At 29.8% G+C, this 19,610-nt stretch overlaps 1 protein-coding gene across 6 annotated transcripts in view; it reads right to left on the minus strand.

Moving 5' to 3' along the window:
* Positions 1-1,855: 1,855 nt before the first annotated feature.
* Positions 1,856-19,610, minus strand: part of LOC106458906 (nucleosome assembly protein 1-like 1-B) — a 29,396-nt gene continuing 11,641 nt past the window's right edge. For all 6 annotated transcript variants that reach the window (XM_022385282.1, XM_013918471.2, XM_022385281.1 and 3 more), the window contains exons 5-12: positions 17,521-17,662; positions 16,880-16,969; positions 16,253-16,325; positions 9,866-9,939; positions 7,189-7,257; positions 6,509-6,648; positions 5,953-6,098; positions 1,856-1,994 (exon numbers count right to left, since the gene is read on the minus strand). In XM_022385282.1, the coding sequence (XP_022240990.1) occupies positions 1,918-1,994; positions 5,953-6,098; positions 6,509-6,648; positions 7,189-7,257; positions 9,866-9,939; positions 16,253-16,325; positions 16,880-16,969; positions 17,521-17,662 (811 nt within the window). In that variant the 3' untranslated portion in view covers positions 1,856-1,917. The remainder of the gene's footprint in view (positions 1,995-5,952; positions 6,099-6,508; positions 6,649-7,188; positions 7,258-9,865; positions 9,940-16,252; positions 16,326-16,879; positions 16,970-17,520; positions 17,663-19,610) is intronic.

A 19,610-nucleotide genomic window follows, 5' to 3' on the forward strand; every position in this document is an offset into this window, starting at 1 on the left:
GTTGTGAAAATAGTAGATTAAATATCAAGTTTTTTTTTAAATAAAGTTTGATAATTATCTGGAGGTTTAAAGATTTTGCATGTGAAATTTGAAAATTTTCTGATACATAAAAGTATTTCTAATCTTAAAATCAAAATTAATTTGCATGTTGGATAGGCAACATTCGAAAACAAAAAAGGCATGAGAAAAACATTACTTAAGAAATCTTAAACTTAATAAAAAAAATCTGATATTTTTTTGTACAAAAGCCTTGTAATGTTTACTCATCTTATGCATAATTTCTTGAAGATACACTTACTATATTAAAAGTTATAGCATGAAAACAGTAACAAGCACAAAATAGTTATGAGGTTGGACCCTGGGACCAAGCCTGTACTGAAAGTGTTAACTACTTTTTATGCCAAGTTTATTGATATACATTGATAATAAAGTAGTTTAATTAAGTTTTGAAAGCAACTCAGTACAAAGTTATGACATGCATTTTGACCCTATCTGAGCATATAGGGTTAAGGCACCAAGACACAGATGATTTTGTTTGTTTTTGGATAGTTGTGCAAAGATACTCACGGGTTACTTGCACTAACTGTCCCAAATGTTTTAACTGATAGGCTAGAGGGAAGGCAACTAACTAGTCAACAGCACAGCACCACCACAACTCTTGGGATAATTATTGCCTGACTGATTGGTGGGATTTGATACAATGCACCCATATTCACAAAGTGTTGAGCTCTTTTTTTCTTTTTCAGAAACAGGATGTGAATAATGGTCCTGCATATCCACAATCCGAGTCCAACGTGATAGCCATTTGGCCATGCTTAGTCTGTTTCTGTATGGACACCAGGACAATCCCTACAGATGGTTAGGGTCTCTGAATATTCATACATACATTTCATTACATTTGTCTTCTACTAGCATTTAGATGTTCCCATAACAAATATGCTAAGTGATGACCATAAGAGTAGTTTAATCTTTTATCTTTAATTGAAACAGCAGTATTTTAAATTTCTAAAAATTCTGGACCATTAAGATCAATTTAATATCAACAGGGTTCATACACTTGACTAAGACAAAAATTCCAAGGCTTTAAGGATTTTTCCAGAATGGAATCACCTATTTTTCAGAAACCCATAAACATCCTGATGTTATCATTTGACTCACAAGAAGCAAATGTCCACTTAAAACTAAGACTGCTCAATAACTATTAAATGGAAGTATTACAAAAAAAGTTAATAACAGCATGTACACAATCCATAAGAATCTAACCTAATGTGACACATTTCAAATGGATGTTCAGTAAAACAATGTATGTATTAGAAAAAGTAGTTCTAAACTTAAAGATTTCATTATTAGATGTTTGGCCAGGCCTCTGAAATTCCATCTTAAATAACATTCTGATTCTTCCCATAAGCCAAATCTATTTGGAGCTTGACAGGGTATACAAATTTGAAAAACAAATATGAAAAAGCACATTCAGTTTACAACAAAATTCATCAAGTTTTAATAATTTTCAGTTATAGTTATGAATTTGCTGTGATTTATGAACAAACAGAGTTATTGGTTTTCAGATTGTTATTCAGAAAAAGTTAATTAAGTCTCATTTCTTTTGCATGGAGCCAATATGAAAAGGTAAACACTACATCAACCATGATTTTTGACTGGTTCATTGCATTTTTAAGGTGTTTTATGCCTAGCATACAAACTGCACATGATCAACATAGCCACAGCTGTAGTACATAACTTTTTTTGTAGGAAATAAATGCAAAGATGATGAACTTAAAGAAAACAACATATTAAATAAAAATAACTTAGGCAACATATCTCCTTTTTTTCAAATTCTATAACTTTCCAGGACTTGTACAAATGCTGCATTAAATAATTACAATTAACTTTACAAATATAAAAGTCACTTTTATATTTCTAGAATGCACACATGTTAGCATGCACACAGAATCTATGGCAAATCTTACATACCAGCTGTTCTTCATCCACAGGAACTGAAAAAAAAAATGAACTGGCAGAATACACATAGCAAGCAAGAAATGTTCAGTGTAGCATAAGTTATAAAAAGTAAAGAAGAAAAAATTAAATGATTTTCCGTAGGCATTCTGCACAACTTTATCAAAACTTTACCAAGTTAACTTTACACAAGGGATGTTTAACTCATGTATAAACGTAACAATCTATGATTAAAACAATATACTAACAAAATGTACAAAACAAACTATCTATAAGGAGTAAAAGAAAAAAAGAAGAAGACAACTGAAGGTGAAAAGTACCACTTGCGCCACTGAAGTCAATCCACCTAAAACATAGTCCTTCACATCCATCGGGGTTTAAAACAACTATTTTTTACCTTCAAGAGCAGAGCTTACTACACCAGTCAAGCTCATAAGTCACATATAATAAATAACTTTCCAAGGTCTTAAATCAATGACATTGGAATATCATACACATTAATTTAGTCATCCAGTAAAATAATGACATAAATGGCAGGAAAAACAAACAAATTTGTTATAAAAAAATAACTACATAATTGTAATGGTAAGTTAAAAAAAACCTTTAAGAAACTTGTTAAAAATCAATAGAATGTAACAGTTTAATAGTACATCAAACTGTTTATCTTGTATTCACCATGTAAAATGGGAAAAATGAATCTCATTGGTTAATCTTTAGCCTAAAAAATTTTGTTGTTAAAAAAATAGTAGATACAACTTACCAATTCAGTGAAGTTTTAAGCTCCAAAAAATAAACTGCCTCCATGTCATCATTTAAAGATAGTATAACAGATTGTTTCTTGTTCCATTTTTTTTTTTATGTTAATCAGGAAATGTAGCTTTATTAGTGACCCAAAACTATAACTGATATGTGTAAAAGTTATTGATTTCTGGACCTTACTCAGCAATTCTTAGTAAATGTTCTAGCCTTTCGTCTCCTAATGAGCAACAGAAGTTGGTTTTAACTCATTTAAGCTTGGAGAACATTAATTGAGATTTGATGATGCTAACCAGAACTGTGAATAACAGTTGTACAAGAGTTAAAGATGCTTTGCAAGCTTTTAAACAACGTAACCAATAACACGATGCTGAGAGACAGAAACTCTTTCCATTGCGTTAGGAGTTCTATTACTTAAACATGACAGCCAGCTTGACACAGTGATATTTCACAATGACTATAGAAGTAAGTAATAATAACTTCTGATCAGAGTAACTCATGCACATAGAGTTAAACCACACACCACTCTAGCTAACCAAATATACTTTTCATGTGTTTCATCAGTTAGGTACTATCATTGCTAAGAATATTTTCAGCCATAAACCCAATAATATTTCACGAGGTTCAATCACTTTAGGAGATTTAGGTTAGTCCTAAATACACAGACTAAACTAAAATTGCCAATCAATTTTTATAATGAAAGTACAATATTTAAAAATAAAACAAAAAGTGATAAAAGTAGATATATTAAACATTCCAACCAATACTATCAATGAAAGTAACAACAATAAAAAATGATATAGTACATCTTACCTATGGAACATAAAATTGCATCATTAGTAAAATCAAAACCAGACTTGGCATTTCAATGCTACATAATTTAAAATATGTACAAACAAGTTAAACAAATCAGAACTTTCCTGCTTTTCTTCTTTAATAATGTTAACTTCAACCAATTCTAAATAAGCATTTTTCTCGCTTTTTAGAAGCCTTTGCTTCTATATAGTGCATCAATGTAACACTATAATAATCTTACTATAATGGATATAGCATGTATATATATTCATCCATGTATGTGCCAGAAATAATAAATACAATGTGGCACCATCCATTGAATGGTACCACAAACAAAAATCCATAAAAACATTTCACACTTTGGGTATTCAAGATTCAGACAATTAGTGCAACAACCATTTCTTTATCACATAACACAATTTTAAATAAAAGTAGTCTCCTCACAACAAGAAGACTTTCACTAGGACTGTACATGAGGATTTGATTATATCTATTAATGTAATTTTTAAATATAGTACTAAAAATGGAATTCTTATTAAGCCTGATTGTTATCATAAAAACATTGTTCTACACACTACCTCACTTTCCAGGTAAATTAGTAAGAATTTGGAATAACCTTTCCAAACAATATAATTTATATATCAACAAAGTTTTTAACAAAACCAAGTAGTTTGTTAAATAAGAAATATAATAATAACAACTCAAGGAATGTAATTTACAGAACAGACTAGTTTTTGAATGTTCCAAAGCCTGCAGTAACATTGATTTAATGGAATCAGCTAAAATCTTACATTATGAAAGAAATACTTCTCTTAGAAAAATCAAGGAGACTTTCATTTTAATATTAAAAATAAATGACCTTATATTTAATTAAATAAAAACAATTTGGTGTTATAATGTCATATATTTCTACTATTAAAATGTCTTCTATACACCAATATGCACTACAAGATATAAAAATCCAAAAATAATAATCACCTAAAGACACTACTGTATCTCTATAAATGTGAGTCTAACCCCAAACAATCATTGTTAGAAGCTATTATTCTTGGTTTTTTTTTGGTCAGTTTAATCAATGGTCCATTATATAACTATGTTATAACTTATATTAAGTTATTTTCATTTAATAGTTATGGTGTAACAACACAAATAAATGCAAATAGTAAAATATACTTTAGTGTTAAGTTAAGAATTGTTTTGTATACTTTCTTTAAAATTTTGTTGACATATTATTCTATATCTTGTTGTTTATTTATTTAATTACTGACATCACATTGTTTAGAGAATCACTTGTATTACTCATGTGCTTTTGTTGGTTTGAATTTAAACTTGTTTGTTCTTTTTCAAACCACTGTATGTCAATCATCCAAAGATGTCAGGTCAGCCTGGTGAAATGTAGTTTATTTATATACTTCTTACTTCCAATAAACTTGACGTTTATGTCATGCAAGCTGTTAATTTAATAATTTCTTGAGTTAGCTCACTACATCTAATTCCCGAAGAATGCTTTCACATACACGTGAGAACCAGTCCCTATGATTTTTTTTTTACATTTCTTTTTGGCAGTTTTCTTTGCCCATTCAAGCAATTACTTAGATCAGTAGTACTAAAGAAAACACATCTTAGCAAACAATAGCCCTGTGGGTGAAGAAAAACTTGATAGTCTTGAGCAAAATTATTTAACTAAACCTAACAATTCTCAACCTAATCTTGCTCCACAAAAAATTATCTTTCATATCATTCTACAATAAAAAAATTTAAACAAAGTATACAATGATAAAGCAAGATTTAATGGAAAAGAAAAATCATGAATGTAATTTCAACAGTTGTCAACAAACGTTTTTTCTTCTAGAAGCATACCCTCAAGCTAAGCTTTTAACATTCTGTTCTGATTTCTACATGATTCTCTACTGAAATGGAAGCCAAACTCGCTTATGCAGAGTAAGAGTTTGATTAAATCACTAACCAATGACTTCTCAAAACTGAGGTATAGACAATTTACATCATGCTACAACAATCAAGGTGGAGGAACAGTAATTGGTTAAAACAAATAAAACTATGTAAGTATTGAAGTTACTAGGTTTAACTCTTAGAGAGCTGAGAGTGCTATATATTATACTACAAAAAATTTTAAAATACACAAACACTAATGTTTTCATTCAGAGCATGCTGAAATCAACCCAAATTCAAAATCTGAATTTCTTTAATGCTTTCATGTATAAAATTAAATTATATTTTTTATTGTATGAATTTCAACTCTAAAGTACTGAAAAATATATTCTAATTTTTTTATAATGTAATGTTGCATCCAGCTATATGCCATGATCCAGTTAAGCCACAATCCATATACCTATACAACAAAATTTTTGGAGAACCCCAATTAAGCCAGATTTGAATATTTTAAGTATTAATAAAATATACCAACTATGTAAATAGGGCACCAACCTGAAGGTGGGTTGAAAAAGTTAAAAAAAGAATCATTCTGTATGGTTTTTGTGATTGTTCTGACTGAGCCCCGTGACTTGTGTTTCTGCTTTTTCTTAATGGTCTTCATTGTTATATTTTTTCCTTTCTTCCAATCTATAGTACACCTAGTAAAAAAAGCAAAAAAAAAAGGTGCATTTGCACTGAAATAACCCAAGAGATATGGAACTTTAGGAAAGTTATACAATACGTTTATTGTTTATTTTAATGTTAAGATTTATCCTCAATTTTTCAGCTAGTTGAAGGTTAATTTATGAGACTTCTTACTGTCAAAACCATGCAACTAAATTCTATATAGATTGAGCCTAATCTTATATTTATACAAAAATTTTAAATATAAGTTTAGGCTAACATAACAAGTTTAAAAAACAAATTGAGAAATTACCAAAATAAAAAAAAAAGAGTAAAGATTGGCAGTAAATTTAAGTTCTTGAATATGTTTTTTTATGAAAGGCTGCACAATTTCATAATTTTTGAAATTCACACAAAGACCATTATACATCAAATTCTTTCTTACCCTTTGCTTTTAAAAATTTCAGGTCCTTCAAAAGAAAATGGGTCGTCTTCATCTGGTACACACCTCATTTCATATTCTTTTGTTAGAACTGAATTATTAAAATACTCATTGGCTTTAAAATGGAATTCTAGTGTAAAACCCTGAAAGAAAGTATTAATCAAGTTATCTCTAATTATAAAAAATAAAGTATAACAGGTAGAAGAAGTTACTAAAAACCATCCAGGTGGCTAATGATTTAAGCAGCTCTGAAACTATTCCCCAGAAAAAACAAGTGGTACATGTACCTAAATGTTAATGTACAATGCAAAATTAAACCTTTTGATATTGATACAGTTCTTCTTAAATCCATTCTAAGTACGAAAAATATAAACTCAATGTTATCATTATAGTATCAACTGTTGATAAAGAACAGCAACAAAACAAGAACATCAAATATTTACTGTATAGTTGTAATAAAAAAAAACAGAGCAACACAAAGAATAAAGTGGGCAAATCTAAAATGTTTAACAGGTTTCTCTAGTATGTTTGCTTAATGTTTAATGAAAATATTTTTTTTTTCAAAGCAAAGTCACACTGGGTTATCTGCTGTGCACACTGTGGGGAATTGAGCCCCTGATTTTAGCATTGTAAATCTGTAGACTTACCGCTGTCCCACCAGGGGACTGAAAATAAAAAATTACCATTGGATTCGTCTGTGAAAGTTTCACTTTAACATCAGTAAGGTTCTTGAGGATAGGCTCATCATGGTCCTGTAAATAAGGTTCAACAAAATTAAATATGATCTAACCATCAAATATTTTAAAATTTATTAAACATGCTTATAATTACATAACTCAGCAAACTGGAAAAAAACAAACTTAGAATTACTGAAAATCAGATGAATTATTAAATGTAAAACAGCAAATGCTGTAAAAATTATATCACCATTCTCTTTCCATTCCAGGTACAAACTACATTGACAGTAAGATACCCAACTGCATGTAAGTTTAGTCATTAAAAAGTTTCTTCTTTGTTTATTTGTGTGTCACATGATAAAAATTGCTATTAGAAATACTTTATGATAAAATACCTTTTTTACTACTGAATAGTAAACATGAGTTACAAACCAGATTGGTTAGTATAAAATAAACTGATTTCTGGATAAAGGAAAAAAAATTAGAACTGACCTTTACTTCCATACTAATGTTCTAGACTTTTCCTTTTATATATATATAAAAATAAAAGGCAAGTACAAAAGGAATGCTACCCCTTTATTGCACACAAATTAATTGCACCAGTATACTGTCATGTGTTAATAATTTATACTGTGACTGGTTGTCACCTAATAAATCAGAAAGTGGCAAAACCAGTATAAAAATCTATAAAAGTATAGGCAGTCATATTATGGTCAGTAGTAGTAGTGGTAGTGTATTTCTGTGATTCCAGCTGAGGCTCCCAGGACTGAAACAGCATATGTCAAGCATGTATAAATCAAGGTTTTGGCTTGTCAAAGATATTCTATTTAAAAAATTCAACCAAGATTTCATGTTTCACTAAGAACTATATGCAACAATCTGAAGACAGTATGTAAACCAGCAATGTTAATAATAGAAGTGACCGAGTTAGAAAATCAAAAATATCCAAAAGAGACGTTAAGTTTGTCAGGGTACATTCTTTGTGGGATAGACAATGGTTGAGTATAGATTTTTTCCAATGACCTTTCTATAAATACAAAAGAGAATGTTACCTCAAGAATGGTTAAGATATGAAGTGGTTTCAATAGACATGAAGCTTAGAAAAGATAATCAAATGAAATGGGCATCAAACTACGAACAGTGGATGCATCCTCTTTATAGGTGAGTAAGGCTTATACTGTTTAGCAACAATTTGATGGTGGTAAAAAGATAGGTATCATAGTCAATACATAACATCTATAGTAAAGTATAGTGAGGGGACCATCAAGCGTTTGGGTCTCTGAATCTCAGTCAACTCTCGTGGTTATCTACACGAAGCTGATGGCATTCTAGGTACTTACAAGTATATGAAATTCTGAACTATCATGACTTTCTCTCAGAAATGTGACATATTGGGTGACAGATTCATTTGAGCAAAACAACGATCCCAAGCATACAGCAAAAGAGGTGAAATGATAAATAGGCCAGTGGAACACTTGTAGCCATGACTTGCCCTATACTAACTCCCATTATGAAAATTCTTGAGGTTGTATCAAAAAAGCAACCATACCACTGGCTGATTTATGGGAGTAATACTGAACAATGTTCCACAAGAGTATATTGATAAACGTTAGGCAGCATAAAAACAAAATGTAATACTAAGTTTAAAGCAAAGGTACAGATAGGAAGTACTAGTGCATTGTAAATCTTATTTGCTTTTGTATTTTCTGTGGTACTATATAGTATCATTATGCAATTCACTATCTAACTGCCATTAACCATTGCTTGTGACTCATGTAGGTGTATTGGTTGAATGTTTTCATAATTATTTCCACAACTCATACGTATAGTTTACAAGTTTTTAAGACTTCTTGCCCTACTAAAACAACAACAACAATAAAAACATTAGAAAGCAACTTTTTATACATCAGATGGCAACCACTAATCTAAAATATAAACTTGTATAAAAAAGCAGCTAAAAATTGCTAATTTGAAATTTATTTCACTTCATATTACACACAGTCTTCACTGGATTTAAACCTATTTTAACTATTTCACTTGTGCCTCAGTTTTCATTTTCTCGTGTTATATTTGTATATTGAATTGTTTCTTATGTATATATTTCTGTTGTAATTACAAATATTGTTTTTTTTTGTACCTGATGATGGAATTATGAAGATTCCAAAACATTTAATAAATGCTTCCTGTTATTATGCTTGTGTTTTGTTTTATCATTAAGCTATGTTTTCCAAAAAATGAATCAATTAACAATTTTATGTTAAAAACTGTTTTGTTAATCTGCTTGGAATGATAACATCAAATAAAGATTTTTTTTCCTTAAGCCAGCTGCAGTTCTTTTAATTGACTGCAACAGGGTGCTTACTGTATGTAGCTATGAATACCACATAATTTAAATTATTTTTATGAAATTTTGGACATGACTCGTAGAACCCTTGGAGTATCTTCACAGGCCCCAGTTTAAGAAACACTGACATAGTGATCTACTTACAATGCTTGCAAGAGAAATAATAACTTTCACAGTTTATAATATGCATCTATGTTGGTCTGAATATACTTTAGAAAATTAAAATGGCATATTTACAGTTACAGTTAAAATCCCAATCTCAGTTGGATGTTCAAATTGGTAACTCAAAGGATACGTGTCATTGAAGAATGAAAAAGTTATTAGGTGGATGAGCAATACCTGAATTCTTTCTCCTATAACTTCAACATTCTTAAAAGTTGTTAGCCAGAACTCGGGTATGCCTTTAACGTCATCTGAAAAATTAAGAATTTAAAAATGTTTAAATAATAGTGTAAAGGAAGTAGATATCAATTAATCCTTTTCAGATCAGAGGAGTGGCACTGATATTCCTTGATTTGTTTCCTTCTTATGGTGGAAATAATCAACTAAATATCAAGAAACTTAGTACAAACTTACTGAATAGTAACTTATATCAGAAAAATCATACAATTTGATTGTTTTTTTTATCATTTTTTCAGTTGTGAAATTTCAAAAAGTTTGTTATAAGACATCATTTTGGAAAAAAACAACATTAAAATACTTCCTTTACATTTAAAATTAATTTTTTTTATCATTTATCAAAAAGTTCCATTTCACATATTCAATAAGTTTTATCTTGATTTATATTTATATTCATTAGCATACTTCTTTTGATATTCTATTTTACCAATTGCATAGTCACAAGTTATTTTATTTACGTACATTGTTTGAACATGATAAACTTAACTATATTGAATAAATAAGGATTTGAACCATAAAAATACTTTGCCACTGCCTGTCATATTTGCTAAACCTATCTATGTTTAACTGATGTCTTGTTATAAATTGAAATTTTCTTAGCTTTTAAATAGGTAAAGTCTAACACAAAACCCTTTCAGGAATTAAAAAGAAATAAACAATTCCCAAATCTGTGGTTTGTTCCAAAATTTCTAAATATCCCCAAGATTCTTTCATTCATCCCTACAAGAGCTCTGGATAGTCACTCTCTTTTATAAAATCATAAATTACTTCTCACAACACTTTATTCACTCTACACTGATGTAAACAGTTTATTATCTGTTCTATCCACCTGTATTAAACTTTAACTATAGCTATTTTCAAAGCTGTGTTCCTTTAGTAATACTTCAGCCACATGCTATGGCATCATAAAACGCAAGGGGACAAAAGGGTGTAGTAATAAAATCACTATACGAGTAGGAACGTCAAACAAGAGGCAAGATGTATTCATAAAACTGATCATTTCTTAGCAAATATAAACCTATGCTTTGGGACAGGCAAAAAGATTCTAAAAATTTTATAAGTGCATTGTTAACAGCAGACACTACTTACAGTTGTGCAGAGATTAAAGTTGTAACATTTTGTTTTATTTTTCTTTGCAAATTACATGAAACAAATGTTACAAATTATAAAGTGTCAATTGTAAAATAATTCAGGGATAAAAATTGCTGAAAGGTAATTATTTTTACATAAATTTTGATACGAAGTTGTGCACTAAAGATCTGAATGATGCTCTATAGTCTGGATAGGATTAAATTTCACACTATACAACAGTGCCCTCCTAAAAGCTAAGATTCTGTGAGCATTAAAAAACAACAACAATGCAATTACAGAAAATAATATTCTGCAAGAAAAAGAATGAACATTTTTGAAAATTTAAAATCTGTTTTAGGAAAGAAAGAAACTTTCATACAAGCCTACCACCAGTTAGTTCTACAATATACAAATTAATTTACTTTCAGTATACTAACCATAATGAAGTAAGAACATGTGAAATGTAACATTTTGCAAAAACACAAACTTGTATTTAAATGTGTGTTTTTCTTTCAAAACTAATTTTTGTGAATGACATACCTTTATGTTCATGTACATAAGTTACTAGTTTTTGCTAAACAGCCAGCAAATTTTACTTTTAATTATAATGAACAATGGCCAGATACAGTAGCTTAAGTATGAACATTTCAAGTAATCTGGTGTATAATAACTTTAACACTTCCTTTTTCAGTCAGTTTCAATTTTCTTTCTTGATTATTTTGCAAATAATATTGCTTTTAAATCTAAAGGGAAATAGAGGAAATGGGCCTATTCTTAATCCTAGGTTTATATGGTTGGCCTATTAAACCAAACCCATACTGGAGAATTAATGTTTATTATAATTCTGAATTTGTGTACTTTGGTAAGCTTTTAATGCAAATTACAATTATGTTGTACACAAAAAATCCAAATTAAAAAAAAAAGTATTTCTACTAAAGACTTGTCTCTGAATTTACTTTAGTTAATCTAATTTAGTGATTAGTCTGATTGCAAGGTGAATTTCATGTTAAAAATACTTTTTTCATCTTACAGTTTTCACATTTCTATTGCATAACCTCTAGAACCCTAATCCATACACAGAGGGTTAACAGAAATAATGAAGTACAAAACACTAGATTTAAGTGGTTATATTTTGTATTAATTAAACTTTGGTTCCATTTAAGATCTATTTTGCTGAGGCCTAACATTCTGCACACTACTTTACAAGATGCATAAGAAAAAGACAGTTAAAATTATGGGACATTAAAAAATTGCATTATTCAATTCAGCAGGAGTACTTTCTAGAACTTAAAACATTATCTCAGAATAACAACTGCTAATAATAATAATAATAATAGAAAAAAGTCAAATATGATTATTAAGCCTGTTAAAAAATTGCTACCAGATGAGTCAAGTATTTTTTTTAAATTCTATGTAAAAGCAGAACCTAAGAATGTTGTTTAGATTTCATGCAAGAAGATGAGTAAAAAGCTAAGGTTCTTAAGATAAAGCAGCCTTGGTTAAACTCTACCATCAACTAAGAAGCTGTCTTGAAGAAGCTCTGTAGCAGTATTGTGCCATCTAGTGTTGAATTATTTTAAGTGATTAAATTCCACATCGCGATGGTCATATCCTGTGTATTTTAAGTCAGTCTGCACTGTCATGTATTGGGCATACTTCTCCAAACAAGATGTAGGACTTTATAATCACCCTATACTTTGATGTACTTAAACACTTGAAGAAGTTTGAACCCGATTGATTTTACTGATCAAGTCTAACAATTTAACTGTCTAATTGTAACAAATCATTGAATGTACATCACTTGTCAGTTTTCTTTTCCTCCATATTTTGAAGATTTAAGTTACACTGACTTATTCAGGCCTATCAACACCAATTAAGTTCAGTACCTATCTTCACACAGCACGTTATACTTCCAACACTGAATATCTTTGCAACTGCAAAAAAACAAGGATTTTAAGATGTAGACAATTTTAGAATTACTATGACCTTACTAAAGTTTTAGAGCATACCTGGCTTAAACAGATCAACACACTTCACAATGCACCCTGGCTAGTATTATGTTGAAAGAATATTTTAACTATGTAATGCATATATTTAACATACCATTGCAATGAAATATAAAAAGCAACACACATTACACTGGACAACAAATAAATTTGATCCTGGAAAAAACTCAAGTGATTTGGGGTAATTTGATGGTGCTGATTTCAAAAATGTAGTTAGAATTTGTCCATCACATCTAGATTTTGAATTATTGTAATATCTCAATATTTTATCAGTACCATGTGAAATACCATGCAATCAATAGATTTATGCTGTGAAATTAAATTTACTTAGGCAGATAACTTCAAACACTGACTGTATTGTAATGGTGTCAAATTCCATATATACTGTTCATATATGCTATTTGTTCTCCATATAATTGTAGTGAATTGCACCAGTTTTGCTTCATTCCCATGCTCACCTGCTCCACCCAGGAATCATGAAAATCTTCAAGAGCTCAGTTTGCTAGAACATTCGAGAAGTCCTTCAATTGAGCATAAATGAAGCAGAGTCAGACACCTCTCTCGATTGCCTCTCACTCAATCAATTGGTCACTTCACCTTGCTTTGTGCACAGTTAAAACAAAATCCAATCTTCTTCCTTGCATCATACCTGTGGTACAACCAAATTCTGCAAAACTGTTTTTAAAAATCTTTTAAACTGTAGTTTTGTAAACATAAATTATATTATATTTTTTAGATAATCATTTGAAATGTTGGCTGCCTCCAGTTCAAGTAAAGTACAAAAATCACCCGAACAGTTTCTGCTAAATTTGTGGAAAATATATTACAGTTTCACAAAGGAAAAACATCCTACACAAGGTAAAATTAGTGTAATACCACTATTTTCAGTGTAAAATTAGTGACCAAGAAAAACACTGGGCTCCATATGTGTGTTGTACAGTTTGCACATCTGGCTTGACACAGTAGCCAAATAAAAAGAGACCAAGTATGCCATTTGCAGTTCTCATTATTTGTGAGCCCAAAGATCATCTAACTGACTGTTATTTTTGCATAACTAATGTTTCTGGATATTCAGGCAAACTAAACAATACACTAAGTATCCAGATATTGCATCTGCAATGAAACCAGTACCTCATGAAGATGGTCTTCCAGTGCCACATCCACCAGCAAATTGGGAAACAGTAGTTATCCTGGGAAGAAGACAATGAATCATTTTCACCCTCTTCATCTGGTTATTCTACTCCTGTGGCACTTCAACATAAGTTGTCTCATCTGATCACACAAGAAGAGCTAAATGAGCTGATTCGTGACTTGTCTCTATCAAAGCAGCATAGGGAACTTTTTGGCTCTCACTTACAGCAATGGAATATATTAGCTACAGTAACAAGAGTTTCAATTAAATGAAATCGCTTCTCACTACGGCATGCAAGGTACTGTGTTTCTGTACAAATGTTGATGCACTAATGGAAGAATTAAGTACTGAACATCATCTTTATGAATGGAGACTTTTTATCAATTCATCTAAAGTTAGTTTGAACACTGTACTTTTGTACAATGGGAACACTAAGCCATCAATTCCTGTTGCTCATGCTGTGAACATGAAAGAAACTTATCAAAGCATGCAGATTATACTTGAGGCCATCAAATATGATCACCATAGTTCGAACATGTGGTGATCTAAAAGTTACTGCATTCCTGCTAGGCCTGCAGAGTGGGTATACCAAACATTGCTGATTTTTGTGTCTCTGGGACAACCAAGATGATAAAAAACATTTTAAAAAAGAAGGAATAGTCAGTGAGAGAGAATTACATTCTCTTTAGAGAATCCTCAAAATGTTTTTTTGCCTCCACTTCATATTTAACTGGATCTCTTGTAGAATTTTGTAAAAGAAATGAACAAAAATGTTAACAGTTTCAGATATTTGTCTGATAAGTTTTTAAAAAATCAGTGAAGCAAAAATGAAAGGAGGTATCTTTTTTGGGCTACAGATTCAGGAAATGCTGATGGATGATGATTTTGAAGCAGTACTCAATCAGAAAGAACTTGCTGCCTGGAAATCATTCCAATTGGTTTGAAAAATTTCTCAGAAAACACAGAGATGACAACTATGCTGTGATGATTTGCTCAAGAACTACAAGAAAATGTGGTCTGGGATGTCATTAAAGATATACTTCTTACACTCCCATTTAGACTTCTTTCCAAATGATCTAGATGCAGTGAAAGATGAGTATGGTGAGCAGTTCCCCAAGATATTTCTACAATGGAACAGCAATATCAAAGACAAAGGAATCCTGAGATGATGGGAGATTACTGTTGGTTCTTGCAGCATGATACTAAGAACATACATAAAAGATGCAACAAGTCAAGCAAAAAAACAAAAAATAAAACCATGGTGAAAGTTTTGAACATAGCCCGAAGGTATTTTCAGTATACAATCATATTATACTCATTGCTTTTTTTAAACTGGTATTGTTATTATGTATTGTTCTTGAACATTCTTAAATACAATTTTCAATGAATAAATAGTTATTAAAGAAAAAGTTATTTCCATAATATATATAAGAATAGTTTGAATAAGTCTATCATAACTCAAAAACTAGAGGTCATCAGTAATTTTGAGCATGATTTTTACAATCAGCATCATTAAATTACTCAACAATGGTTGCATTTTTTCTAGTAGCAGAGAAAATATTTTTTTGTTGCACAGTGTTATTGACCAATTCTGTTGTAATTGCTTGGATGAAAAATAAATAAATAACAGCTATATGTATTGAAACATGACTTCTTTGGTATTTGCTTATTATTGACTGGGGAATCACACAAGCAAAATGCAAAACTGTACAGTTCACCAAAGAGAATTTTTACACAGTTTAATGAGTTTTTTCTTGTGTGAATCAAAAGCTATACACTATAATACTTTTTTCTCCTTTGTGATGTTTACTCTTAACTCATTTATTTCAATTTTGAATTTTAATCAATCAAGACTTCCCTTCTAAAATGTTCAAAATAAGTTGATTTTCAAACTTCACATCATTTTTCATACTGATTAAGGAAAGTAAAGTACTTTTTTAATTACTTCTACTTAATGATATATGGTAGTGAACCTTGACATGTGAAGTTTCATGCATATTTATCAATAATCAAACCTCTCATCGTGTAAGTTGTTACATTCTATTAAACATCTTCGTAAGTATCCATATAAAAATTTATTATTAAACAACATATCCTGTTTTATGATTAAATTTTTACCTTTTTCTGATTTGCTCTTCTCTTTGTCTTCACTTTTTTTATTTTGTAGGTTAATATTTTTTTTAAGTTCTTCCTAACAAAAGAAACAATTTTTCCAGAATAACCAAGTGATTTTTTCCTATTACTGTATAACAAATATTTGATGTCAGAACTTATTTTGTGAGAAGAATTTCACAAACAGAACTTATTAAAAATACACATAAAAGAATCAAAAAGCACAAACTAAACTAGTGAGATAACTAATTAAATATATATTTTGCTGAAGATTCAATAATTTGAATAAATGTAATAGAAATTAAGCTGGTATGTTCTAACAATATTAAAATATTTTATATACATTTACAGTTCAGATTAAACTTTACACTATGTTTTGAACTAGACAGTTACCTTGTTTGGCAAAGGCTACAGATAAATCCTTCAGACTAAGTAAGAAGCAAAATGCATTACTGATTTATTAAAAATGTATACCAAATTAAGTACTTGCTAGCTAATGCTAACTCTTGGGTGATCTATTCATACAGTTCTTGTATTACAGGTAATTTACATATGTTCAGACAAGATACACATTATCAAGTAATATTTCACAGTTCACCACTCCGTGCTGTAAATTTCCTCCCCAACACTCACTGTTAATTCATCTTCCTCTTTTTCAGAGTCTGAAGGAAAGTCACACTCTTCATCTGTTGGTTCAACTTTTCCATTAATAAATTCATTTCGCTTTATGAAAAATAACAATATAAATATTTAAGACTTATTGCTACAAGACACATACTTCTATCAAATGTGCATAATGGTTACTTACTAGTTCATGCTTAATTTCACAGATTAGTTACTGAAAACAATAGCAAATTAAAAACACTTTTAAGGAGAAGTTTTGTACTGACTAATAATATTACAAGTTTCAAGGGTTTTTATAATTAAATATTAAAGAGCTTTATAATCACATACTCTAAATTGTTTCAATGAACATTTAGGTTCCAGTTTTTGTTTATACACAAAGCAGTACACTAAAATATCTTCTGAAGCTACAAAAATTAGAATGTTTCACACATTTTTAACTTGGGCCAAATTAGCTAAAATATGCCAAATTTTCTTCATTTTGATATAAGAAAAATCTAGAAGATTTTTTCAACGTTGTTTGAAATTATTTCATATAAAATTACTTTAAATAAGAAAGATCAGTTTCTTAAAAATATAATACACATCATCATATAAAATGTGCATAATTATTTTTAATTATATATCTAATACAAAACAAAAACACCTACTTTTTCAAAAATGGGTGTGTATAAGTCAGCATACTTGCACTCTAATATATGTACTTCTTCATAAAATTTGGCTTCAAGTCTGGTACATTCTAGCTGAAGTTTCTTCAGGGCTTTGATTCTACGCTTAACTGTCTTGGGTAAACTAAATAAAAATTACCAATTTTATAGTATTCTGCTTTACTTAAAACATTTCAGAACATTTTTTGCAACTTTTTTTAAAATTTCCTTTCTAAAATAAAAAATTACCAGCTGAAAGATAAAAATACAAAAATTCTAAACTCTTTATGTAGTGTTCTGTTGTATTTTAAATGTCCCAGAACATTTTTGCCAAATTATGTTTCTTTTGTTCTCGATACACTAATACTTTAGTTTTGAAATTTTTATTATATCTACCCACCAGCATTAATATTTTATCAACTTTCAAAATATATTTACTTATTTTTGTATTCTTTTAGGACTAACAAACTGAAGTTTTTTTACCTTTCTTTTCAATATAACAAAAACTTAAAAATTAACATAAAAACCACAATAATAAGTAATAGTAAAGAATCGCTAACTCAAGAGATGAATGGATATATATTGCACAAAACGAATGTATACATGTTTGGTAGAGAAAGTGGTACACATCCAAATATAAACCAAAATAACAAACTTGTTCTTAGGTATTCATGCCTTAAATAACTAGAGCATTATAAACCCACTTTTTCTGGACTTTATTCACATTTTAAAATTTTCAGTCCTTCAAGTTGTAAATAAAATCTCTTATACAGAGCCTTTAAGATATCAAAAAATCAAATCCTTTTTAAAGCAGAAGTTGAGAACATTAAGCTAACGCTTAGAAGATACTACTTTCCATTCACATTCTTATACAGAATAAGCCACATCAAAACTGAAAAACTAAATACTCTGCCTATTGTGTTAGATGTTTCAGAGAAAACTGGTACTTTTGATATGGCCTCCTTAGACAGTACTTCATACATGATAAAGAATATAATTATGAAAATTAAACAGCTAAACCCACAAAAATGCATCTATAAACCGAGTCTAAGTTAAAAGGGCTCTTCAGCTTTAAAGACAAACATTCACTGAACAACTCACTAGAGGTATGCAAGTTTCATGCCTGATGTACAACCAGGGATATGTTGGATAAACTAATAGAATGTTCCACAGTTAAATAAAGGAACACTAACACTTTCAAGACCAATATTATTGCCAACCACTGTGTAAATTAATGTGATACCGTATCTACCTCCAATTGTTTTCCATTCCTTGGAAGAATTACCTTAGAATCCTAGAATCTCTTGCCATTAAGCTAAGAAAACCAACTCTTAACTAGAAGATGAGTACATTACCACTAACACTTTCAATTATGAACATGAGCTTTGATCCTTAAAATAAAAAAGAAAGTTACATTTTTCAGTGTTTATAAAAAGATTTTGGTTTCAAATTCAATTATTTTCATTAGCAATTATTCAAGTAGGTTCACAGACCAACCTACAAATTAAACTAACTTCAAGAAGAATATGAGGGAGTTCACTGGTAGTTTTTACAGATTTTGTACACACATTTATGCCTTTACCATTAACTTGGGCTCAGTCAATTTGACCGATAACATGACCTCTTTGTACTCGTTATAGGTTTAATATCTCTAACTTTCAATATAGTATGTATATTTTCACAAAGTTTGGCAGTCTTTCAGTTAATATTATAAGTCTTTCACATACAAAAAATCATATTTTTAGTGAAGTATTTTTAATAAAATAAAAATTTGTTCATGAATATATTGAGTATTTGTTTTGAATAGTCCTTGTGCAAAGTAATTTATATGTTAAAATTAAAAATACTTTTCGTCATCCCAAAAATCTCAAATTTCCTTAGTGTAATCCCTAAAACCCCCCTAAATGCATATCAAACGTTTTTTTTCAGTAAAACTTTATAGTTTATCTGTTATTTTCTCTACCATATCTCAAAATGGAATTGGTCAATTCGACCAACTTCATAACAACCAAAAAAATCGAAATAAATCCAAATTACCTCTTTTCTTTCTAGAAGGATTTCAAATTGTAACATGAAACTATTTGTTTATCCTA

The sequence above is a fragment of the Limulus polyphemus genome, unplaced genomic scaffold (genome assembly GCF_000517525.1).
Source record: "Limulus polyphemus unplaced genomic scaffold, Limulus_polyphemus-2.1.2 Scaffold532, whole genome shotgun sequence".
NCBI lineage: Eukaryota > Metazoa > Arthropoda > Merostomata > Xiphosura > Limulidae > Limulus > Limulus polyphemus.